This window comes from Anser cygnoides, chromosome 6 (genome assembly GCF_040182565.1).
Source record: "Anser cygnoides isolate HZ-2024a breed goose chromosome 6, Taihu_goose_T2T_genome, whole genome shotgun sequence".
Taxonomy (NCBI): domain Eukaryota; kingdom Metazoa; phylum Chordata; class Aves; order Anseriformes; family Anatidae; genus Anser; species Anser cygnoides.
In genome coordinates this window covers 23,079,352-23,106,500 of record NC_089878.1, presented here as the reverse complement: position 1 = coordinate 23,106,500, position 27,149 = coordinate 23,079,352, and the positions used below count along the sequence as shown (strand labels likewise).

General features: G+C 35.5%; 2 protein-coding genes across 5 annotated transcripts in view; one reads left to right on the top strand and one right to left on the bottom strand.

Moving 5' to 3' along the window:
• LOC106029947 (sodium channel protein type 2 subunit alpha) overlaps positions 1-27,149 on the top strand; it is a 195,411-nt gene that overhangs the window by 15,540 nt on the left and 152,722 nt on the right. For both annotated transcript variants that reach the window (XM_066999708.1, XM_066999707.1), the window contains one exon: positions 1,111-1,264. The gene's annotated coding sequence lies outside the window, so the exon portion shown is untranslated. The remainder of the gene's footprint in view (positions 1-1,110; positions 1,265-27,149) is intronic.
• The window catches only part of LOC106029826 (sodium channel protein type 2 subunit alpha), a 71,874-nt gene continuing 65,008 nt past the window's right edge, over positions 20,284-27,149 (bottom strand). For all 3 annotated transcript variants that reach the window (XM_066999726.1, XM_066999727.1, XM_048061450.2), the window contains 4 exons: positions 26,564-26,701; positions 24,737-24,841; positions 23,388-23,658; positions 20,284-22,415 (listed from right to left, as the gene is read on the bottom strand). In XM_066999726.1, coding sequence (XP_066855827.1) covers positions 21,223-22,415; positions 23,388-23,658; positions 24,737-24,841; positions 26,564-26,701 — 1,707 coding nt within the window. In that variant the 3' untranslated portion in view covers positions 20,284-21,222. The remainder of the gene's footprint in view (positions 22,416-23,387; positions 23,659-24,736; positions 24,842-26,563; positions 26,702-27,149) is intronic.

Sequence of the window (27,149 nt, the reverse complement as noted above, 5' to 3'; positions counted from 1 at the left end):
TTTGCATCACTGAGCACATTTTACAATCACTTTAAGCTATCCTACCATGCATTCGAAGGAAACATTAGATCTCTTGGACCACAAATTGAATTTACTTGCAGGGCTCCATTTTATAGAACATAAAAAGATGCTTGATTTCTGCCAAATTCAGTTTTGTGTTTTAAAGTCTTCTTTTCTTAAGACAAGCTGAAAGACATTGTGAACCAGAAAATCCTTTTTGTTTTCCTGTTTTTTTTTTTTTGTTGTTTTGTTTTTAAAAAAAGAGGTGAAATATGAGAGTTGAGTGGGGGACAAAGATGAAGATGGCAGAGAGGAGGTTGGGGAATTGTTTTTTAAGTAAAAACCAGGACATGTGGGTCTAGAAACTGACTTAGTTTATGCAAGTATCTGAAAACAACAATTTATAGTGCAATGGAGTGTCCATCTGTGCAGACAAAGAGAAGGTCCTGTGTCAAGTTTGCTGCATAGCTTGGTGTAGCTTAGCCTTTAGTCTAGTGGGATTACCATTCTTGTCAATTGTAAGTTCTAAATTTGTCAGAAGTGATTAACAAGACTTCCAGAGACTAAGAATTTATCAGATTGCAGAACAGTAAGTTCAGGTACATATTTATGATGAATGTGGAATTGCACTGTTTTCAAATCTTTGAATTGAACAATTATGTGCTCTTAGTAAGCTTTAACTCACCTAGTTTACCCTTCAATAATAGTTGTGTCCCATTTCAGTACAGTTAATGCTGAAATGTGTAGTGTATGAATCCTTCTCTTTCACCAAAAATAGTCTGTGTTCAGAAATGCCTAAGATAGAACTTAAATCTAGAAGTGGGTGGGAATTAAAATGTCCAGGTAGATACAGAATCTGAGAGAGCAGAAAGGTGTCAGGGTTTCATGTATGAAAAATGGGAAATGGACAGAGTAGGGGCTTGACAGTTATAGAAGTCTTGTAGGGAAGACATTTTTTAAGCTAAGTCATGAACTCATTTTTGACTTGTTGACAGTAATTTCAAAGTTTGCTTTTCTTTTGCAAGATAATTTTGTCTACTGCAATCCTTTTTATTTATTTTTTATTTTATTTCAATTATTCAAACAAAGTCTTTTCTACTGTCCCATTAGATGCTGCATCATGAATAGCGAACTTCCGGAAGGCCCGTTGAGAAGTACCATGAAGTTTCTTCTGCCATTAAAACTGACAAGTTACAAATATACTGTGAAAGACAGAATTTAAGGATATGTGGAAGTGATGCAGCTCATGATGTGCTTCAGAAAAGTAAGTTATTTTGTCTTTACTTTTTTAGAGGCTATCACTTAAAAAATTTCTTAGAGATATATATATATTTTTAAGTTTGTGCAAGAAGTACTTGCTCAAGTCTAAGAAACAGGAAAAAAAATGTTAGCCTAGAGAGGAAGAAATGGCATCAATTTTTCTGTGAATTCCTGGAAAATGCTAAAATTTAGGCAGTGATTTTCTGTCTTGTATCTGGATGCTGCAGAATTCTTTGCTGTTTTAACTTTTTTAACTGACAGATTTTTCAGACAAATCTGTACACAAAATGGTGCTTATTGTTTATGATATCATTTTTTAAAGTATTGTTTTGATCATTTTTCTGGTTTTGTCTGTAAAGGGGTGGGCCTTGCTGCCATTTCAGTTAGTTATGAACCAGAGCATGCTTGCATGCTTCCTGTGGATGCTGATATATGTGTGTGTGTGTGTATATAAAATCTTCATATGTTGGTCATGTGTTCATGTAAATAAAATGGATGGAAAAGGTACTTAACCTGGGCAAAGGTAAGTCTTGACTGATGAGCAGTCAGAAAATTTCATGAAGTGACTATTACCCATCCTAGTACTGAGTTAATTTAAATACATTGGGTGTCTAGGGAACCTCTTTACAGTGAGTGAGTGTTCTTCTTTCAGGAAACGCTGATATGAGTGTAGCTTTTTGTTCTATTTGTTGCACTAAAATAACCAACTACAGAGTTAAGGGCATACCAGGACAACACAAATTTTAAGAACTTGTCTATGTCTAATTAAATTCATTTCTTTCATTGTTAGTTCAAATATTTTTATATAAAAAATCATATGAACAATACAAAAACATGTGAATCTTTAGAATTATTCACAATTCAGATGTTTGTTGTTTCCTAATCCTAAGGCATTCTATAACACCAAGTCAGACTTTTCACATATTTTCCAGGTAATGCTGAAACATCCTTCAAAATTTCTTTGTAATTTTTTTTCCATTTCAGGACAGAACTTTATTTATTCCAACTCTTTCATGATGACAAAGGAGAATATACTTGCAATAAGGCTATAATACTATTTCAGCACATTTAGAAGATTTACACAGATCTTGCAAAGCTTGAATCTTTTTCTTAATTTTTTTCATTGGTCCATTTTCCAATACACCAAATTTACAACAGTCTGGGTCTAACTCAGCTGAGTGTGACTCAGGGGGATACATTGACAAATGTATTACCTTATGTGTATGTCTAAAGTAGTTTTCAAGGGAACTTTTAATAAAAAATACTATTTTCTGCTGAATGAAAAGCAATAACTGATAAGAGCCCTGAACAGATAAATGAGTCTTCTGTTCAAGACTTCTCTTTTTTGGGAGCTGAAGAGGTAACTTTTAGCCATATACTCCATCTGTTTGTTTAGTTGATACCTTTTTTGGTAATGTTCTACAAATTATAAAACGCAAATACTATTTATAAATCTGAAACATCCTTTTATTTTTAATAATTCCTGTTCTAGAGACTTCCAAAAGGGATCACCTTCCTTTTAAAAGTTCCCCATCTGTTTAGTGGTTTATGGATTATTGTCCAGAAAACTGGGTGAAAGAGGCACAATTTCAACATCATTCCTACCAGTAAAAAAACCTGTTGATAGGAATTATTTCCGTTCTCTGTTATCATTATCTGAATAGATTTTTTTTCTTTTCTTTTAGAAACTTCAGAAGCTAGTAGATGATTTAAATCATTGATAGTAAATAGGAGAAGGGTATTTGAGATGTCACAATTGAATTGTTTCTTTTGCAACTTCAGGTTCTTGAGCTGGGAAAGTCTGTTCAGAGTATCATTTAAAGGCACAAGAATTGTTTGTTCAATGTTGGTACAATAATAAGAATTATTTGTATAGCCCATTTCCTTATTCATATGCTATAAATAAAATATTGGGTGATTTGGATTCCAGTGAAAGGTGGAATATTTTATTTCTGATTAGTTGTTTTTTTTTCTTTATCATATTGATTACAGGTACCATCCAAATTCAAAATAGTAGAATTTTTCCTAGTTCCAATGTACTTTGAAGTTATTCAGCAAACATGTTAACGTGAATGAGTACACTGGAGGTAGGAGAATGTGGCCAAACAGTTATTCAGCCTTAGATATACTTAGTGTTTATTTCCACATGCAAATTTTCCAGCTTAGCATTTTTAAAGAAGCACAGCACATCAACATTAAAGATAAAAATAGTGTGAGCTGTTTCTGAGAGATCAGCAGCACAAAAGCATTGGACAGAGCTCAAAGAAAAAGATATGGCAGTCTGAGGTTGAGGGTAAAGAAGGGAGAATACAGAGCTAAATATTCTCTTGACTTTTACCTTTACATGTCCTGATAATTTAGAAATTATACAATTGTGTTGCAAAAGCTACTGTTTTTTTTCTTGAATATTAAAATGTAAATATATTTCAGTGAAATTTGGTAAACAGTGAATGAATAAAAAGCTTGCATGTTTGTGTGTCATGTAATGTAGTCTAGCGGTGCTGGAAGTTTATGGGTATATGTCTTAGAATGGTTGGTGATTGCTTTCCCCCTCCCTCAGATCAGTAGTGGTCCGTTTTTTTTTCTGCTAACTCTGTATATAAGCCTGTTCTTCTCCCTCTGTTTATGTCTTGTAGGACTTGTTAGGTTCCAGTCCTGTAGGAAGATTTACCTATACAACACCATATATAATAAAGTTTTCTGGGTGTTATGTTGTTGATCAGCCTCAAGATTAAGTTGTTTAAAATTTATGGAGCTGCCTAGTGTCATTAAAATTTGTAACATGTCTCCTTTGTAGCTAGGTAGAACTTTTGGATCTGAGCCCTTACTTTCCTGAAGTTTAAGCCAGTTGTTTGCTTTGTAAAGGCGTGTTCCCATTTGGAGATTGACTTTATAGTTCTGTATTTTATTGAATTTAACTGCTTGTCATTGAAGTTACAAAAAGAGGTTTGGCTTAATTTTTTGATAGAACGGTATCTTCTTAACCTCCTCTTAAGTATTTTTTTTCTGTATCTTAAAATTATCTGTCCAAAATCTTTTGTTTTTCATAATAAATAATATAAGAATATGAAATTTTAAATTTATCATATGACTTGTGATTTTCTTCCTCATGACCTATTTTTTTGTTAAAATGAGCTTTGCAATGTAGATTTTTTTAATATATGTGCTTAACTTTTATACCATGAAAATAAGGTACTAGCAGAGTTGACTCCCCGTGGTGTTTGTAGACTACAGCAGGTGAACACTCACTTTCTGCTAAAGTTTCAAGCTCCAATGTAAAGAGAATAGGGAGAAATAAAAGGATCGTGTCAACAATCTGTCAGCTAACCCAGTGAACAGAGATGGAAATGTCAGCAGCTTATCTGCCAAGAGGGATGAATCACTTGTCTCCCTGTCTGGGGAGAATCAGGATGGAGTGAACTGGCTTGCCAGACCATCTGCCCAGTGGTGATGTCCGAGAAGGGGAGCAATCTGCTGGCTGGTAGGCTATTGGCTGCTCACCTGGGGTCTTTGCTCAGATGGCACCGTAAGCAAGCGAACTGCACAACAGAATGAGGGAAGGGTAGACAGATGAAATCCAAACATAAGTCATACCAAGGCAGAATTCTTTCATAACAAAATGCATGTGAGTTAAAGAAATACCTTTTAAGTTACAATGATGAAAAGGATACTGGAATCAGGCAGCTTGAATTCCTTTGTGTGTAATCTTAAGGTCATGAGAGTACAGTTAAACTAATTGAGAGGAAGTTGGCATGTTTTCTATATTTTCTCATGCTTATTTCATATTTCTCGAAGTAATTTTGATTCTAATATTTTATCTAGCATTCTAGTAATAATTTTAATAATTCTTTATAAGATGAAAAGAAGGTATTTAAATTATATATAAAAAATGGTAATTTTACAAAAGCCGTGGCTCTAGATGATGTTGAAGAGAATAGCGTGCAAGCCATATTATCCTGTAATACTTTACATCTTTAAAATGTAAAAGGTGGCTCTTCAGCAAGTAAGGACATATAGATGATAATCACATTGCTTCACTATTCAGTTGGGTGAAGTAAGTAGAACATGAAGTATAGTTTTCAGAGCTCAAATAATGAAAAGTGAAATTCTTACTTCACTGATAATTTCTTTTTCTGGTAACATTCAGTTTGTTATCCCTTTTTCTTTCTTTCTTTTTTTTTTTTTTTTTTAAATTAGTATGCCAGAATGTGATGTAAGATAATGTTTCATTCTCAAATAAAGATGCCTGTGTTGCTGTTGGCTGAAGTCAGCCATATAGGATCTGAATGGGAATGCTCCCTTGTATTAGTAGCATCTCACCAACATTTACCTTGGGATATCTGTAATTTACACAGATAAAATCAATTTCAGGCCCTGTACAGTTTTTCTTTACAGTACTGATTTTTTGTGTGTCTCAGAATGTTGTATAAACCTAATCAAATGCTTTGCAGAAGGCTTTTATGTCAAGACAGTTCCTTTGATCAAACAAACCTGCATTCAGACAAAAAACACAAAACTGTTGTTTGGCAAGACTGAGTTCTCCTAAAGCTGTTTTGACTCACGTTATTCTAGCATCTCTAATTCTAAACTGATTTTGTTCTTTATCAACCATTTTATGATTCTACCAAAAATCAATGTCAAAGTAACTAGCATATATTTTACATGGCTATTCTTTTATTCCTTAAAAATTCTATATGTTAGTAGGAGGAAAAAGGTCAAAGTAGATTGTAATTAAATATAAAGAAATAGGGGCAATTCAGTGAAGAGTGAATTTATGAGAAATACAAGAATCTGAAAGTACATTACAGTATACTTATATATACAGTGAGGGAATACTAATGTTGATATTTCTGCACTGATGAGAACCTTCACTTTTAATTTATCAGTTATTTCTTTTAGGAATGCCATATTCCATGGAAACAAAACTCTTAAGCAATCATAGATTGCACACTTGTCTGTAGGATGCTAGATTTCATCATCAAAATAATTTGTACACCTTACATTAAAAAAAAAAAAAATTTCATGGGAAAAGTTTAGAACACTTGATTATGTAGCTGTTGACAGTAAATCTATCCTGAAATGCGTAGTTAAGTAATAACAGATGTCAGTATCAAGGAAAACCATGCAAAATTGACGACAGAGTAAAATAAAATAGATCACTGGAAGAAGTTTGCTCTTATAAATGCTTTCTGGAGTTTAAAAGTCACCTTTCATGTGAAGTGTTTCTTTTTTGCAAGCTGTGTGGCTCTGTTACGTAAAAATCTCTGGATTTTTAATAGGTTCCATATTAAAATATACAGGTCACTTTGTTCATCAACTTAGAGCTTATTTCATTCTTTGAAGAATGTTCTGTGGAATTTCTGCTCTCTTATATGATTTATGCTTTGAAAGGAATTGCCCATCCACGTCCCCTGAGATGTTTACTTCTACTCTTCTTGTATGTTTCACGATACGTTTTAGTATCTGCCTGTGATTTGTTCTGCTCTCAAAGGATGCAACTGTTAATTATCCTCTGCTGTTTTGAATTCCGGTGTGACTTTGTTTTGAATATTAGTTAATGCATACGTGTTTCTTCACAGAAATTCAAGGAAAACAGGAGTTTATTCTTTTGCACTTGTTTAAATTTTAATTGCCTTTTTCAAGTAACAAACAAGCTTCAAGTTAAGACTTGCAGATGTTGAAAACTAGGTCATCTTGTTTATGCACAAAGTATGCTTGCTGTACTGCAGAGTGATTGTCTATAAAAACAAATTAGAAGGGTTTTCCTAGGAGTAGGCAAGTGGATAAGAATGTTAGGGTATCCTTACTGCATCCAGCTACGGAATAACGTAATAATCATTATTTTTTCTTAGTTGTGCACCTATAATAATTTATTTTTTTTACTTGCTTGGATTTAGTTTAACTGTTGGACTCTGGATGAATAATTTCTGAGGGGATTCTTCACTGAAAATATAACCAATGGAGTCATAGTAATACTGATTTTCAATCCAGATTTCAATCCAGTGCTGTCACTAATGTGTTCTACTTTGAAGGGCAACTCAGGACTAGTGACTGTGGAGAGAACAGGATCATGCTTGGTTACAAAGTTATACCATCTTTTTAACCGTGAGATTCATTTGAAATGCGGTGACATAAAGCTGTTTCCTCCCTCACCTCTTATTAGTCATACCATATCCCCAGTCAGCCGTTCAGTTCATTGAAGCTGAGCATAAACAAGCTGATAGTTCTTGTCGTCATTGCAGAGCCTGATTGTCTAACTATTAGTCACAAGTATGAATGTAAGTGCTGTAATACTGGCATCACAACATTTAGTGTCATGGCAGCAGTTTATACTATAGAAAAACTTCGATATATGTAAGTAGATGATCTTGTACAATTAGTGATTTATTTAGTGATTCCTTCATTTTCTGCTGAAGTGTGTGGGGTTTACAGAAAACATTAACACTGTAAGTTCAGTGGGGTTATAGAACAGAAATTGAAGAAATTGGCTTTGTTATTTAAAACATTGCTTCACTTCACAAGTCTTATTTTATTTATTATTAAAATTATGAAATTGCAGAGATGGCTAGGCCAGATTGAAAAGTTTTTCACCTGGTGACTGAGTTTTTAACAAAACCTTTTCTTTATGGCAAATGGCTACCTCCTTTGAAACTGAATACCTAAAAACTCATGTGTCCCATTTTCATCTGAAATTTGCAGTGTTTCAATGTAATATACTGTAGTAGGTAAGAAAATTAGCATTTTTGATGTCACTGCTTTCACTTTTCTTTGTAGACAGTGCTCTTTTATTCTACTACATATTCTACTGTGCACTCTGTATGTTGACCCTTATTCTCTCTTCTTTCCCCCACTTCACTGAGAGGGAGGAAATAACATTTCCTAGCTATTTTATTCATTGCTTTTTTACAGATCAAGACACTTTACAAAGAAAAGCTTAAGGCTTGAGGCAAAGAGCACATTCAATAGGAGTCACATGATCCAACTGTCCAGGGATTAAAACAGAATTTAACCCTTGGTAGCACTTCATCAAAATTTTAATCTGTGATGTCTTTTATTCATGTATGCTCAAATCTTAGTTGCATCGCTTGAGTAACTACAATAGTTTATACAAATGCCATAAAGTAACTGCATAGGATTTGTAAGGTAGTGTAATGATCTCTTTATGTTTTCTCATACTGATTTTTTAAAAACAATACACAGAAGTTTTTGGTAATATTCACAGTGTATGTATTACCTACCAGATGCTAGATTGGATTTGTGGGTACTAGTGATATCTTTTTTAGAATAATTAGTACAGTTGGTGGGGTGGCATTCAGTCACACAAGTCCATTTTTAGATCTGAAACAGAAACATCAAACTTTAAAATTAAGTACTGTGGCTAATGATTGGTCTCAGTTTATATGAGAAAGGAGTTAGCTGGTTCCTATGGAGTGAAGGTCGGGGAAGCTATGGGTAGGGAAGAGAGGTGCCAAGGTGATCATCTACTTGGGGAGAGTGACAGGTAAATTGTAGCCTGTAGGGAACAAGAATGTTTCAGTCAGAGTCAGTTGAGAAACCAGAAGTACTTAACTTGACCTTAATGTTCTGTCTCTGGAATTTGAATTTGGAAGGGAAGCAAAACAGAACAAGACAACTTAGTGAGAAATATACTTAAGCTTATTCAATTTGTAATTGAGTAAATGTGATATCCATGAGAAACACTGAAGAAACAATACTATTTTAGTGTAATTTTAAATATATTTTCTTCAGAGGAGGCTTGTAGTTCATATATCTGAAGCATCTTTTCCTGTATTGTGAGCTATTTTTTTGCAGATAGCCTATTCAACAATCTTGGTTGTTTTATTTATTTTATTTTGTTCTGGCAAAGATGTTCTTGATGGCATTTGTTCTCTTATAATACAGCTGACTTGACTTAGTGAATATGTATCTTGCGTATATGTGTCACACACAGACCCCTGAAGTAGCTTGAAATTGAAGTATTTAATAATTAATGGTATACTGTGTTATGCACTGTACTGTATTTCTAACTGCTGATACCATTTGTACAATATCTGCTTTTGGGGAGCTAGAATTAGCTAACTGTGTGAACCATCTTGGTTTTTGATACTGCATTTCAGCTTTTTCTGATGCTGAAACGTTAGCTTTTTTTTTTTTTGTATCATTTCATACCTTTTTGTCTTAAAAAAAAAAAAAAAAGGCAATTAAAAGAATTATTTTTTTCTAACTAATTTGCTGATTCCATGTGCCAGATGCTGCCATACACATTGTATCTCAAGTATCTCTACAATATCTAAGGAAAGTGTTTGGGAGAGTGATCTCCTGTTTTTGTAGCATGTTACTATCTATTGATCAAAATGCATTTATGAGCTATACAGTGTGACTTGAGCACTATTTCAATAATATCTGAGGAAGTAAAAAAAAAAAAAAAAAGAGTATTGGTGGTAGTGCATAGGTATTTTGGGGGTTATTCCTTTTCTTTGGAGTTGTACAAAACTAAACTCTACCTGTTTACCACGACAACTCTCTTGAGAAACCTGTTATCATGTCTGGATGAGTCACTGCCAGGCGTAACCTGGTTTGTCCTAAGCACTGGGGAAGCATCCCCATGCTTTCTAATGGACAGGCATGAGGCATGCTCACATGTAGGTGGCAAGGAGAACAGAATCCCTGCATTGAGGCTGTAGATTCAGATTTAATGGCTGTGTTTTGACCATTAGAAGATATCCATGTAAATCCAGTACCTAGACCTCATCTAGTGTGATGTTGTCACCTTTGTCAGTGTCATGCTGCTGCATCCATCTACATGAAGTTCTCTGCACTGCATTTTATATATGTATATAAAATATATGTGCATCATAAGGAAAGTTACAGATAACTGTAGAAAATAATTTCACTTGATGTTCAGTATCACTAACTAAGTTTTGGAGCAATTCCCCTGAAGAGTAAGGAGCTCAAAGTCTTTCTTTGTGGCAGATTTCCATTTTTGCTATTATTTAAATGAAATTAAGCAAAGCCCCTTGATAGAACTGATACAACTCTCTTGAAATGTAATAGAAATAATCTAGATGGACTATACAAAATAAGTTATAAAATTAAACTTTTTTTTGCTTTTTATGTCATATCTAAATTAGCATATTTCCTATAGTACTTTATTTCTAGAAGTGGAAAAAGACATTCTTTGACTAGAATTTTGTCTCAACAGACTACCAGGCTAATCTGCCATGAAAATATTTAATGTCAACATTAAATCAAGCATATTGGTATATTGTCCTATTCTTCTCTGCCCCCCCCCCCCCCCCAGCTACACTGGAGGTGACAAGTGACCAAAAAGATCTCTGCTCTTCATGTTTTCCCCATGATACAGTTTTTGCATCCAGCTGGATTCATTCAAAGGACTCCAACAAAAAAGCTTTAGGTCTTCTATGGCTTCTTGCCTATTTACTGCCAGGATTGTTAACTTTGAGCAAACAGTCAAAAGCTCTATAGATTTTATTTTTTTTCTCTCTGACTGAATATATGTCCCAGATAATCAATTTCAGGAGTTTTTTTTTTTTTTAATAGTATTTGCTTGTTTGGAGCAACATACTGACATCTTTTAATTCTGATGATTCTATATATGCAACCATTTCCTGCTGTTCTTCATTAGTATTCCTATAGGTTGTCCAGGTTCAGTGTTGCACATTTTTCATTCAGAAATCTTTTATTGTTTATTCTTAATATACAGACAATGTACAAAAATTAGATACTAGTTTATCAGTAATAAATTGTGCAGTAGATATTAAAAAGCAGTGTACTGTGGTATATACCCACAAGATGGCAGATTAACTTTAGCATATGTGACCTTCAGCATTTGCTGAATTTTATTTTTAGACATGAAACCTTAATGTTTTACTGATGCCAGGAAGCCTCTGTCTGGCTTTTAAATACGTATTTGTTGGAAAGAGTGCCTACAGGCAGAGTACATAAGCACCTCATCCCTGGTCAATGGTAAACTCTAGTCAAAACTGAACTAATACTGTATCTAAGAGCACCAAACTACTCTTCATTATTCCTAATTTCATCAAAACTCTTTGTCTTATGTACTAACTATTTGGAAGATAGATCAGTAAATTTTTTACTTTTTACAAGAGATATAGCAAGGATGGAGGAACATCTTCCACTCTGATTGGAAAAGCCAGCAAATGTGGATGGATTTGTGGGATCTCCAGGAGTTCTGTAGCTAGCTCCTTCCTACTTAAGGAAATGGAGAACCAACCCAATTCTGCAGCACAACCTCTGTAGAATCCGTGTATTGCCTCTGATGGTGACTCTAAACCACAAGACAGAGAATTCATCCATCACCAGCCTCCTAACATGTATTTCTGGTGACCTGTTGAACGCTGAAAATCCCTACCAGCCTGCATCTCTTTCCTGGGGAAACCAGGTGTGATGGGATGAGAAGAGAGAAGAAATATTGGGTGACTTGTCCAGTGTAAGGTCAAGATAAGGTAGAGACATGCACCCACATCTGACAGCTACAAAGGGTGCTGCTAAATCTCACAATGCACACATAAGGAGAGGCATAAACTAGATATACAGGTTAAGAAGGACGAAGTTCTCTGCTCCCATTCTGTTTAAGCTGTCTCCTGTCTGTACTGGGATGCATTCGGCCTACTTATTTTCATTATTTATACTGTTTACTTTTTCCTTCACTTGAGCAGTACCATGTAGTCATTTTCTGTGATTTTTGGTCATTTCTTTGGAGTTTCATAAACTGGCCAAATGCTGCAACCTGGACTGTCTTAACTGCAGAGAGATAGCATTAAATAACCTGTGCATTTCTACTGGAATAAAAGCAATGTATAGTAACAATTGCAACCCTTTGTAAAATCTATTTCTATAATGCCTGCATTCTAGATTTCTTGGATATAAAGCATCCCTTTTATGTTTTATGCTCAAAACTGTTTTTGAAGAATTTGAAACATTCACTCATTCAAATTTCCAAGCCACTGTTTTGTTGTTTCATTTTTATAAGTCTTTATTAATAAATCTGGAACTTCCTTCAGATTTTTTACTTTGAACCCTGTTTTCCTCTTCCTTGGTTTCTGTTATGATCAGGTTCTTTGAAAATGTGCTGTATGCATTCAGCAGGAGGAAAACAAAGCTTCGGATTCTGGCTCATTGCCTCCATTGCAGGGGCAGACAGGTGGTGATGTCCTGTCACCATGGCTACATGCAGCCCTTAGGGAGGGCTCTTGTAAGATGATAGTAATTCCTGAATGGGGGGAAGGGCATCGAGATAGACTCCTTCTGGCTGTGGGGTCTTTTGTATGGGTTGCACTAGATCACATGCCTACCCGGTCACATGAATGCGTGCTCCCTGAAATGCAGGAATCAGGGAGAATACATCACTGCAGACAGCGCAGCAGCGGCTGCTCACATCATTTAAAATCATTGCACGGATTAGAAAAAAGGTCTGAGCTTCTGCATTGTATTGGCCATAGGGATTCCCAGAGTGAGGCAATTCAGAAGTACAAATATACCTGCCCTGAGGTGAGAGCAGGTTAACAGGCAGCAGCTAGGACAGTGGCCTGAATGGGGAGGGGATGACTCTGTGGCTGTGAGTGCATCTCTTGACAAAGAGCAGGCATGCTGTGCTGGGAACTCTTAGTGAGAATAAATGAGAAAAAGTCCTTTAGCTCTTTGACTCCCCTTGGTGTATGTCCCAGGAATTTAGGCAGGTTTAAGAAGCTAGAATGTACCTAGTGTACACAGACTTCCAGCTGTCTTTTGTGTGAAAGGGGTCTAATAGCATTTTCAGTGATTAAATGTAGTTTGACCTTGTTGATGTCATATCTGAAAAATGAGATGCATCATCTTTGGCTTTGGTTTCAAGAAGCTCAAAAAGTGCCACCTAGTGGGTTACTGGTATTTTCTGTTTACACGTTCCTGTTTGGCCTGACCTGGCATGGCCTTGTTTAAACTTCTGAGAAGAACCAAGACCACAACTGGGGCTGGCATTGCTGCTGGGTACTTGTCACTTCAGTGCTGCTCTTCCCAGCGCTTCCCACTAGCATGGCACCCTTTGCAGCAGCGTAGGTAAAGTCCTCTGCTGCTGCAGGAAGTGATGTTTGTGAGCAAAAAGGAATTTGGAAGGGGTGTAAAAGAGCTAAATAATATAAGCTGAAAAATGGTGAAGAACTGTCAGATCTGAAGGGTCAGAGCAAGTAAAATGAAAACTAAAATGAAGGCTTGCCTTGTAGTTCAGAAGGGATGGGTTTTGTTGTCGTTCACATGACTGAAATTTTACTTTAAGGACCATGCGGGTATCACTCTGGGTGTAAAACATGTAAAACTTGGTGAGGCCAAGTTGCAGAAAAAGTTACTAATTTGTGATATTACTAATACTATTCAGTGTTGGAGTGTTCAGCCTGGAGGTCAGCCAGGAATGCTGTATGCAGGCATCATGAAGGGCTCCTTAACTCGGATTTCCTAATGAGGGGAGGCAGAGATGGGCAGACAAAGATGGGAAGAAACCCTGACATTTCAATGGAGGATTAATTAGAAAGAATTGGCTAAATGGAAGAAAAGTCTCTGGTTGGTACTTCTCTAAAGTTTTTCTCAAAGTCACTGTGGTGAGTGAATGAGAGTTAGCACCTGGATCTCAGCTTCCCCGGGGGGAGACCAGGTAGATGTTTTCAGTGCTGGGGAGGAGCGTGGCAGCAGTGAGCTGAAGACAGCAGTCGGTCTCCGTTGTACTCCAAATGCAGCAGTTCCTTCAGTCTGCGGTTTGCTGCTAATGATTTGGGAACAGAAAGCAGCAGTGACCTAGAAAATAGAGAAATACCATTTTAGTGTAAAATATTTACAATCTCTAGCTTCTGCTAGGCGAATTCTGCAGAATATTGAATTGGGAGCAGCCATACCGGCAAACTACATCCTCTTCCAAAATTGTCAGTTATATATTCTAGTCTGAACTATAACAAGCAGCATTCTTGTATATTACATACAATATGTGTAAAAGAAGAATGGCTAGAACAAGAAATACAGGCTTGCAAAATCACTTTGAAAAGTTACTAGCCCAGCCATCAAATTGCCCTGGCTGCTCTATTTACAGTTAAATAGTGTAAATCACCTAGCTGAAAAACAATACTTGTTCTCAGCAAGTATTCTACAACTGGTAAAAGAATGGGGAGCTTCATATTTTAAGTACCTGCTGAATTTTAGGCCTTTTTCTTGTATGTCATTCATTAAGAAATGTAAGATGTCAATCTCAGAGTTCTGCTGAACTCAGCTCATGGTATGCAAATGGTCTATAATTATAAACATGCTGAGTCTGGGAACCGAGAATTCCTCTACAGGGCCATCCACTGGAGCCCCTTAAGACTTTTTGCATTCAGTATATATTCCTATATCTGTGTCAAGTGGGATGTTGCTTCATGTCCCCATTTGGAACTCCCGAAGATCTGCAAAACAGGAGCCCAGAAGGCCTGGGCAGGGGATGCAGGTAATTTAAGTACCACTGCTGCTCTTTCTCATTTCCTACTGCACAACTTGGCTGAACCAGATAATTGGTCCTCATTTTGAGGGTGGGAAGTGTGCTAAATGGAGCAGTTACAGGTTGTTATGTCTAAAACATATAACTGAAAATATATGTGTAAATTACGCATTTAAAAATACAGACTTTGGGTTAAAATGCTACATTATGAAGCAAAGATACGACAGTAAAATAAAGTCATTGCTTGTCCTCGTTTCTGCACAAACTCTGCAATACATGAATTAAGGATGTGCCTGGTGCAGATGGGAGATGTTAGTAACATCCTTTCTACACAGCACACATTCATGAAAGTAGCATATGCTATGCCAGTTTTGTCCCCTGTCACTTTCAGAGTTTTAAAAGAATGTGCTGTTCCCTGGTGCCTGGAGTTGCAAACTGCAAAATCCCATCCAAAGAATAAATGTTACCTATGATATGCATCGCACATGTTAGATCTGACTGCCAATTAAAGCTACCATCCCTTTTTTCTTCTGTATCTTTTTGTGCTTATGTGTTTCATTTAATATTTCTTAGTTAAAAGAGAATTTATACAGCTTTCCCAGTGTATACTTTCACATGCTTCTCATATCTTTCTCTTATTTGCATGAAGAGGTAGGATGAGGCCTTTAGTGTTCAGCAGAGACAAGAAGCTGTTATTTTTTTCTAGGTCAATCAATTTCCTTCCTTAGATCAGAGCTGGGATCTCTGAAGTGTATACCCAAACTGAGCTTCCTGCAGAGTTGTAAAATTAGACCCATCACTGTCATCCCCCTGTAACAGCAACAAGAGAAAAAACAGGAATAAGTGTAAATTTTTGTGGCTGTTGAACTCAATCAATTCTAGATTGAGATCTAGATTGAGAAACTCATAATGTAACCACTTACAGTCTTTGTATGGTATAATTAAAAAGTGTGTGCATGTTATCTTTGAATATAGCTGCTATTATATGGCACGTTGCTAAAATGCTTCTTTTGGTTTGCTGGATTGGATATCACTGCATTAGACCGAGGGAAAAATGGCATGACCCACTTTGATTTAGGATGGCCGATTTCACTCATTAAGACTGTACTTTGCTTGTGCTTTGCTCTAAGCACATACCTAGGGCCATGCACTCTGATAGCAAATCCAAAATTTTTACATTGGTGGGGCAGGGGGGTTATGATCCAGGTACGGGCTGTAAGAGTTTTAGAATGAAAAGTAAAGAACACTCTGATACTGAAATTCTTCTGAGGCTTACAGTTTTATATGTATATATATTATATATATATATATATAAACAACAACAAAAAAACAACAAAGCTATGTAAGGGCTAGTAAATGCAATTTTTTGTTTGTTTTTGTTTTGCTTTTTCTATAAGAACAAAGAATATCTCGTAAAGTTGATTCCATTTTTCCCCTTTCCACTGACTGTAGGTTTTGAGAAAAACATTACATGGCTTTTATTGTACAGGAAATGTACTTGAAGTGTAGAATGTTTGGGAACGGATGCCTGCTTTACTGCTATAAATTGTTCATGATATGTCTTTTCTTATATGCATCAAACATAGCACTTTCTGCAGAGATGCATGTGATTTGTCTGCTCTCCCAAGAGATGGTAATTGGCTTCAGTTTACTTAGGCTACTGCAGTACAATTTATTTTTCTAGCTTAGCTGAGGCTCATGTTGCAGCATATTTTCTTCTATGAGGGTGAAGTATTTAATTTGTAAAGTGATGGAGAATGTGCACTGCATTACAAAGACAGAGCATGTCCCTGCTCTGTGGTGTTTAGTGGAAACAGATCAAAGCACTTCACCATCCCCCTTTACCTTATCCTTTCTTGTTACTAAATTGTACATGAACTAATCATGATCTTTTAGAAAACATCCATTAAAGCTAGCTTAGTAATCTGAACAAATGACTAATGAACTGTGGTTACTATTTGCTTTGTCTATTTGTAATGAATTATTTCTGTGGTTTTCAGCCTTGGTCACATGGTGTTACTTCTTTTTTTGGAGTGGACAAGCAAACATTCTTCAGAGGCAACAAATAGAAAATAATATAAATGTATTTTAAGTATGAATTTCTCTTGTTAATTCAGTGATTTTTCTTCCTGCTCAGATTTCTTTGCAGTTTTTCAAATTTATCTGTTTAGATGAAGAACTAAAGAAATGAACATAAAAATTGCAACAAATGGCACTTCAAGAGAGCTGAGCATTTCAATGCATAAATATTCACACAATTGTAACAATTCATGTAGTGATAATAATGGTATAACATAAGTCATATACCGGAGGTAAGCCCTCTGAGCAAGGGCTTTCTTGATTTTATTAATTCCCATCATAATTTCACCTTCTAAATGATTGGTTTATATATTTTTTAAAATAATTACAAGTACCGTATGCAATTCATATTAAATTCTAAGAAGTGCTGAGTACTCACAACTTCATTAATGGATGAATGAATTTCACAGTAAATGTATTTCGCTACTGGTTATCATAATTTGCCATAATGGCAGTCCCTCTTTTCCTTTTTGGGGTTAATCTACTTCTTCTTGGGAGAAATGCTCTTTGTTGTTATTTGTTTGTTTTTGCCGCTGCACCCTGAGCTTTCCTCCCTTGATAATACTTGAGCGCTGAATTAGCTTCAGTTAATTCTGCAAGCTCATTACTCTTTTATGACAGCAGTACTAACATGCACTGCATTAGCTTGTGTGAGGCACTAGGACTTCTGGGAACATTTTCTTGGGAACAGCATTAAGCTGTGCTGTCCTGTGAATTAATCTGAAATGTACTGAATAAAGATACGTCTCCTTTCTGAGCATTCATGTGGAAATTTTTTAATCTAAAAGCTCATTAAAGAAAAGCAGCAAGTAATGAACATACACTGCGAGAGTGACCTGGCTCTACCGTCAGCATTACTAATACTCTCATTTTGGCAGTAGGTGACAGATAAAAGGTTTAATACATAGTGGAAGGCATTTTGTCGGTGATTGTACACCTTGAAAATTCAGCTGTTTGTGGACATGAATCAGTACAGTCATACAACAAAGATTTTAGTTGCCAATAAGGGACCCTCCTTTGCTGACTGGAAACTGTGGAGAGGACCTCAAGCACAATGTGGTAGGCATAAAAATTCATCCTTGACTGGGATAATTGTCTCTACACTCTGGCCTAGTAGCATATACAAAGTTACTTCAAGTGACTTTTCTTTTTAAATGTTTTGGAAGCATAGGTGTGTGTAATGTGAAATTTAAATGATACAAACTGTCTATTGATCTCTGTGGAAAAAGAAATTACTTTCAGGAAGAGAAAGTTCACAGAAGCAGCACTGGGCAGTTAAGAGGACATACGTGTCCTCAGAGCAAAGCCAGATGAGTTCTAGTCCAGGTTAAACCAAGACCCTCAGCCATTCCTACTGGTCCAGGCTGAAAGCATTGACGATGTTTTCCCGCATAAAGTGGGTGGTTATGAAGCTGAGTACAGGTTCCTGAAAATGAATGAACTGTCATTACTCAGACCACTTGCTGATCTGTCCACAGAGCAAAAGTCCTGTAGATTTTATGGGCTGTTTTGAACAGGTAATATGAATAGGTATGAATAAAATGCAATTGTAAGTAGATTAGTAGTCAGAGACAGGCGGGCCAAAGAAGCAGAAGAGCTCCAATTACTTATTGAGCTTATTACTCAAAAGCTATTGTGTAATATCCAGGTGTTATGATTACTTTTTAACAGTTGAGTTTCAATACTGTCCCTTTCTTGTGTGGCCATCTGGACATGGTATTTATTACTTTTCAGAGTTATTGGAATAAAAGGAATCACAGCTCAATTAAAAAAAAATTTTATCAATTTGAGGTGAGCTATTGGCTGAAAGTTATGCAGGACCCAACAGAGGAACTTTGTCAGAAAGTATGTTTGTATATTTACTGCTCAAAAAGCGTAGGCAGCTTTGGTAGGAGCAACATGGCACACTAAAACAATACCTCAGATACTGAGCAGTGCCTCCATTGTTTGGAAGAGTTCTTCAGGTCTGACAGAAAGGCTCTTGGAGCAGAATGTGTAGATGTCCTGTGTTATCCCCAGACACTGTCAGTGACAAAGTAGTAGAAATAAATGATAAAAGTGGTGTTGTTAAAGTTCTCTGATTCTTTACATGAAAAAAAAAATAGTTTTACATGAAAGAAAAAAAAGTTACTATTTGGAAAATAAGTTATTTAGCTCTAATGACAGGGGAAGAATTCTTTATTAGTAACAAAGCCAGCTTTCATCTTTCAGCCAACAGTAGGATAGAGACAAGAAAAATAAATACAATGAAAATACAATAAAAAATGAAATCTTTATTTTTTTTGGCTCATTTGTAATATTATTTATGTTGTTTATGATAATATCAATTTCCTGCATGCATTTCACCAACACATTACAAGTCAAAAGCATTAGTAAAAGAAAGGTCCTACATTTAATGTTAGCTTGTGTATGAAACACAAAGTGTCCTGATGTCCTTGATTATACAAATGTGCCATTTTGTTCTTGGGAAATATTGTGGGTCCTATTTGTATAAGTCTAGTGCAGCATGATTCAAAAAGAATAATTGTCTATGTAAACAGACACTGCAAAATAGCAAGAATTTCATGAACAATGAGACTATCTTGGAACTTCTGATGCAAACAGCGCTAGAAATTCACACATTTCCCTAATTCTTTCCTTGCTATGTCCAGTTACCAGATATAACTATTTGGAAACAATAAGCTTGGTTCCAGATTTACACAATTTACTTCACATTGAAATATATGCAAATATATTAAAACAATATAGTCTACAAATACTTCTTTTCTTATAGTGTGATGATTTCAGTTTGAAATTACTGTGGTTAGAAAGTAAGCCAAGTGAATGAGGAAAGAAATATAAGAAACAGTGATCTAAACTTGAAGACGCTCATCTTATATACAAAACTGTTGCCAAATGGTATTTCTTTACATTGTTTATGTATACTAACCATATTTTCAACAGGTTAAACAGTTTGCAATAGGGCCTGTACAGTCTGATTCTACACCATATAGTAGCCACTTCAAATTGAAAATGCGAACTAAAGAAGCTCATCAATAGCTGCAAACTATTGCTTAATGATTTGAAAGAATGAGGTCTGGTTGGACAACTTGATTCACTTCACCACTGACACATGGCTTCCTATAGTGGAGACAGTTGACAGTGGAAGGAGCAAGATACAGCAGCAAAAGCATTGACATGCATCAGTGATACTCTCCAAACTATCTATAATGACACAGAATACAAAATGTCCTGCTGAGCTCTTGCAAATTACCCACACTGTGGTACGTATCTGATGCAATTCAATGTGGCAAAGCCATTTAATTCTATGGTCAAATGTGCATGACAGTATGCCATTAATATTTACATAGGAAAGTGTATTTTATTAATTCATTGGATGTTGGCCTTAATGAGAGAACACAATAACGAAAGAATAATCCATGAAAAAGACTTGAACTGTGTGTTGTTTTTTTTTTTTTTTAAAAAAGAAAAAGGAAAAAAAAAAAAAAGAAATGAACTTCCAGGTATATTTTGGTGAAGCTTTTTTTCTACTGCAGAAACCAAAAAATAAATTTTTTAAGCTGTGAATATTTTAACACAAGCAAGAACTTGTTCATGCTTTATGATTTGCATAAAAATAAGTCATTGCAAATTCCTGTAATTTAGAGGAGACTTTCCAGGCACATTAATGTGGATACACATAATCTGGATGCAGCCATACGAGTAGTAAGAATGCCTCAAATTAAAAAAGCAACCCTGAAACATGGAAGTTCTTAAAATCTTTAGCTTTGTGCAATGTCATATTTTTATTTGGGCATGATTGACGAGTGCAACATGCCTATGCAAATCACTTCTGTCTATACATTATAGAGAATCTGAGAATAGAACACCTGGTCCTCATATCTCTTTCCCCAACATAAAACCCATTTACAAAAATAGTCACATATAATAGTAAACAACCTGTGAATTAAAAAAATGATACACTAATACCAGTTCTGTAAAAATATGACACATGTAGCAGTTGAATTACAAACAGTGAATCGAAGTACTGTTCTACATGTTTTGCAGTACGTGAAACACAAAAACATATAGCTTTGCACACATTTCAAGCTTCATGTTCTCTGTGGAGCCACTTTGTCTCTCGTTCTTAGCAGTGTCAGCTGTAGTGAAAACAGTAACCTCTTGTCAAGTTTGTTACCCTTATTTGCAGAGTCACAGTTTGATGATGAAGGTTTACTGTTTTGTTATAGGCACTGACCTTAAGTATATATATATTTAATGTATATATACGCACACACACGCACGCACACGCACACACGCATATATGTAAAAACTGTCAGTTTGGCATAAACCTCCTGCAGGAGTCCAGTTGACGCTTCATTCTCAGACTGTAAACAAGTTGTCCCACAAGCAGAATTTTTACATTTTTATTTTTTATTTTCCCTGACGTCTTTACCTTTGTAGTCCTTTTCTGCTTTGTCTTTCTCATATTTTTCTTTCTCTGGCTTTGTTACACTGTCATAGGATGGTGGGGAAGTTGTAGAGGAGCTCTCATCTGTTTTTTCTGGAGTGGAGTTCCCATTTAGTTTATCAATAATTATCTCTTTTATAACTGGTCCGTCTCCTTCTTTGTTTTTATTTCTGTTATATATACTAGACACCTTTTTAACCTTTTGCCTTAAAAGGTGACGTCTGTAAGCACGCTGAATAATGAGAGCAGATACCTCCTCCTGTTTCCGTTTTAATGTGGTTGTGATTGGTTCATAGGAGACTTTAGAAGGATTGGCTGCCATAAAACGATCTTCCATCTGGATTCTGAGGGCATCCATCTCCCCACTTTCCCCCAGGACACGCTTTGTGAAAGCAAACAAGATGTCAAGGCAGTGAATTCTGTCACCGCTTACCATGGGCAGATCCATTGCAATAAGCTGGACTTTGTTTGGTTTTGCTATGAGAAGAGGAGGATCTAACGAAGCTGCAAAATCTGATAGTTTACTGTATTCTATGAATTGTGTTGCGTCTGGATCAAACTTCTCCCAGACTTCATAGAACATCTCAAAGTCATCCTCGCTCAGGGGCTCAGCACTTTCCTCAGTAGCAACACTGAAGTTCTCCAGAATCACAGCAATGTACATGTTCACCACTACCAGAAAGGATATGATGATGTAGCTGACGAAGAAGAAAATTCCAACGGAAGGGTTGCCGCAGTCGCCTTTAACAGAGCTCCCCGGATGATCTTTGTGAGGGTCACAGTCCGGCTCCCCACTGTTCAGAATTGGGGCTAACAAACCATCCCAGCCAGCAGATGTGGTGATTTGAAATAGGCAGATCATGCTGTTGCCAAATGTTTCAAAGTTGAACATGTCATCAATCCCAACTTCCCTCTTAACATAGGCAAAGTTGGACATGCCAAATATCGCATAGATAAACATGACCAGGAACAGCAGCAGACCAATGTTGAACAGAGCAGGAAGAGACATCATCAAAGCAAAGAGCAGAGTGCGGATTCCCTTAGCGCCTTTAATGAGACGCAGGATTCGACCTATTCTGGCAAGTCGGATGACTCGGAACAAAGTGGGGGACACAAAATATTTCTCAATCATCTCAGCTAAGAACATACCTAGAGGAAAAAAAAAAGAAAAAAGAATATTTTAATACAATTTTAAATTTATTCATTCATTGCTTATCAAATGATTTATTTCTTCCTGTCTCCAGAAAAATCATTATAGAATTTCATTGTCTTTTAGTTCTTTACCTTTTTATTTTTAGATATGTAAGGTAATGTCAGAATTCTAGGAAATTCAGTTACAGCAAAACATCACACAGGTTATTTGTTTTTAATCAAAGCTACTCTAATAGCACCATGTTTGTCCTATCCAGGAGACAAAGGGAAATAAGTAAAAGGAAGGAATCTACTTGTGGCAAGGTAGTTAGTGTCTGTCTAAGTTTCAGTTTTGCCTAAAAAAGCCTGGAAAGAGAATTTTCTGTCTTAGATATAATCAGTTCTGAAGATGAACCTACTCCTTTCTTTCATCATTCATGGAAGAATATATTGGCTTAATTTATGCTTTTTGCATTTTTTTTTTTAATTTTTTTTTTTTTTTACCTGGGGGTGTGCACTGTATTCAGTAAAGGCTCTCTCAGGTACATCATAAAGTCTTTATGACTAGTTTTGTCATGACTAATTTGCACATTGGAGAGTCAGTTTTTAGATGATAGAAATCTAAATGTTCACTGAGACCTTAGTCAGAAAAAGCAAGTAAAAATCTCTCCCGCTTCACAGATTCTTTAGTTCTACTAATGAAAGCAAATCTGCAGTCAGTGTACCACCAGACATTTCTCTGTACATTTGCATGTGTTAATTTAATGTGCTAAATAGATCCTTTATGACTCTTGATATTGAAGATGACAAGTGAACCTAATGGGAGCAATAAAAATCTTATATTTCATACATTTCATACATTTCATGTATTTCATCCTATAAACTAGGAAGATCCAAATCAAGTTTTATGAAAAACAAAAATTCACATTCTTGAAAGAGGTGTTCCCTTTTCCTTCCACTAGTTCTTTCTTGAAAGGGGGTTGCTCTTACCTACTATGGAGAGAATTACAACCACGAAATCAAAAATGTTCCAGCCTATAGTGAAGTAGTAATGGCGAAGTGAAATCAATTTCAGCACAAATTCTCCAGTGAAAAGGACAATGAACACAAGGTTAATCCGGGATAAAATTGTTTCCATTTCTTTGCTTTGGTCATCTGTTTCTACCATCATTGTGACCATATTAAGGCAGATAAGTATCATGATGCTGATGTCAAATACTTGTTTGGTTACAAAATCAAAGACCATGCCTTGGAATTTGTTCTGCAAAAACAAAAACAGAATACTTCTTATACTCTGAAAATATTTGCCTTTAGAAATGCCACATGGGAGAGCAAGTCCCTGCAAGGTTTTAGGGGTGCAGAGCAAGATCTATTCATTTACACCTAGCCTGTGCTGCTTTTTGTCTCAACCGGTTAGAGCAAATCAAGAAGTGTACCACTGTTGACTGAAGGAATGGGAAGAGAAACACTGAAATAATAATAGCAATAGCATTATAGCAAAAGTGATATTATTGGTATAAAAAGGTTGTGTAACTTGATACCAGGCAAGAATACCAAACAAACAGAAACTCATTTTCTCATTCTTAGGTGGCTTTAGAATATTGACCCCTCAAGGTGTCTGCTTCTTCCTTAAACTCATTGCACTTGGTAAGATTGTTGGACAGCTGAAGTTGAATGTCTCAAACACTCCATGACAGCAATATCCCTGTTTTCCTTTGCTACTTAGCTAATTGTTCATGGTATATGCCTCTCCTTAGAGAGTTCACCACCCAGTGAACAAAGTGCAACAAATATTCCTTTCCAAACACTGTAGGATTTCAGGAAATAACAGAGTGGTTTCTCATCTTAGAGACAAAGTTATTCTATTTTATCCTGGACTCCCCAGGTCAGTCTTTTATTCTGTGAGATTATCTGTATCTGTCTTTCTCTTCATGTTAGGTGACCACTGCCCCCTTCTGTCTTCAGCAGATGCCAGTACATTCCCATTTCCTACAAAGTCTCTTGGAGAAGAAAAAACAGAAAATGGTTTATCCATGGAAAACACGACCTGATTAATTATCCAATTAAAGAAACTTTTCTAGGACTCAGGCAGGGTCCCTGTCAAACTTATCACATTAACCTTTTTAAATCCTCCACTTCATATTTCACTGTATTATTTCAATGAAGTATGAAAGATCTATCCATTCAATTAAAAAAAAAAAAGGGGGGGGAGAGAAATTCTACCTTATAAGAAACAATAACAAAAAATAATTCTTTCCAGGCATATAACCTCATTGGCTAAAATCATATTCCCAGATGAATATTTAATACTAGTGGTATTAAAGTCAAATCACTCTTACCACTGGCCTTGGTATAGGTTTCTGTGGTTTTTTGGATCCCAGTTTTTTCATTGCATTGTAATATTTCTTCTGTTCTTCTGTCATAAATATATCCTGACCTCCAAAGTAAAGACATAATACCAAAACTAATTACTGTCATGTTCACACATTCATCTTTTAACTACAGTATGTTCCTCCGTAATTTAGTATTACATTTATATTTTATTTGTCTAACAAGTGATTTTTTTTAGGTATTAATGGTTCATATAATGAGCATTACTACCACATACAAGAAACCTTTCCTGGTACCTTGTTAGGCTGATAGCTGAATTTTTCCAGCCTCTCCGTATCCATTTTTGCTGACATGGCTAAAATGGTTCTTACTGTACTGATGCTGTTAAATAGGTTGCTGATTAGGATTTTAGTGCACAGGAGCCTTTCTGGTGTCTTATATGTCCTAAACTCTAGATTGACTTTGAGTTACAGCTAGACAGGTCTAAAACTAGGGTAAATTTGAGGCTTATGTTGTGTCAAGGGATAGATTGGGTCTAATATGATGGCTTTAATGATAACAAAAAACCTTTGTTGATGTAAACTTAAGTAACCAAAATCATGCTATAAAAAATTATTAAAACAAACAAACAAAAAACAACTGCTGGAACCTTGACTAGCTCAAATTAACCTTTGTTTGCAGATGCAAATGCTGATGAACAACTGACTGAATTCCAGTATAATGTAACTTGTGCCTGTTAATGAGTTTGAACTAAGTCAGATAGAAACAGTGTCAAAGTCTCTGTCTGCTAAAGTGGTTATTGAAGCCCAAAGCCTGCTATTCTTGATAGAAACTGCTGCTGTGGCCCCAGATGTGTTTATGGCTCTTTTAAGAAACTGAAGAATATCTTCAAACACAAAAAAAATTCTATACCTCACAACTGAGCTTTACTATATATTCTGTTTTGTACTGCTGCTTTTTATTTGGTAATCAAATAAAACTAAGTCAGATGAAGCTGTTTTTTCACAACATACAACGATTTACAGTGATCCTCATGTTCTAGTTCTGTTTGGCAATTGAAGGCTAAGAATCATGAGACTTCAAAATATTTTAAATGCAATAGTAATTTTATCTTTTTAAAATTATTTTACATAACATTATACATATTATAAATATAATTACTTAAAACATACTTGAATGTTCAGTATATATATATATATATACAGAAAAATATCCTTTCTTCTTTACATATGCTTCATTATTTCTAATAAATTATAAGTTAATTTACTTCTGTCTAACAAGCTCATCTCATTTGTTACAGCTCAAATGTTAGAATAAAAGGGCTCTTTCATACACATTTTACTTATATATTTAAGCCTATTTGTGAGATCTATAGGACTTTTAAACCACTGTTTAATCAGTTTGCAGAACTATTATCTATTATATGAACACAGTCATGTTGTGTCTTCATTAACTGTCAACAGTTTATAAGATTAATTGAAAATAATTTATCATAATTCTTTAAAGTTAATTAAAGAGAAAATTCTTCCACTTCAAAATAATACTACATCTAATCAAATGAATAACACGTTCCATTTTTGCATCTTCATTTTAGGTCTTTCAAAATCTGTAAATTATTGTGAACAGACTCGTGATTTGTCCCTCTTTGCACGTCAAAATGCTTTGATGAAAAGGTCAAAATCACATCCACATATTTAACAAGGATTATGTTAAAAAGGAAATTTTTATTCAAAGACCTGAAATAACTTTTGATTTTTCTTGGCCTTATATGAATAAGATATTAATTAATTACAATTAATAGTTTATAGTAGTATGGAAACATTTTAAATACTTATCTTCTTTTTTTGTTGGTTGAAGTTGTCTATAATGACACCAATGAAAAGATTCAAGGTAAAGAATGATCCAAATATGATAAAGATGACAAAATAAAGATACATGTACAAGTTGTCCTCATACTTAGGTTGATCTTCTACCTACAAAATATTATAAGGGGATAATATTAATCAAGAGATCAAAATATTAATGAAGGGGATACTAGTTGTAATAATAAAGGAAGGAAGGAAGGAAGGAAGGAAGGAAGGAAGGAAGGAAGGAAGGAAGGAAGGAAGGAAGGAAGGAAGGAAGGAAGGAAGGAAAAGAGAAAGAAAGAGAAAGAAAAGAAGAAGGAAAGGAAGGAAGGAAGGAAGGAAGGAAGAAAAAAAGAAATAAAAAAAAGAAAGAGAAAGAAAAAGAAAGAAAGAGGAAGGAAGGAAGGAGGGAAGGAGGGAAGGAAGAAAGAAAACAAATTTAATTATAAATAGGTATAGGTTATTTCAGCTGGAAATTCTACACACTGCACTCAGTTATTAAAAAGACCCAGTATATGCTTTTGTATATATGGAGAACTGGAAGCTGATAGAATGATTATTCATATGGAGCTTT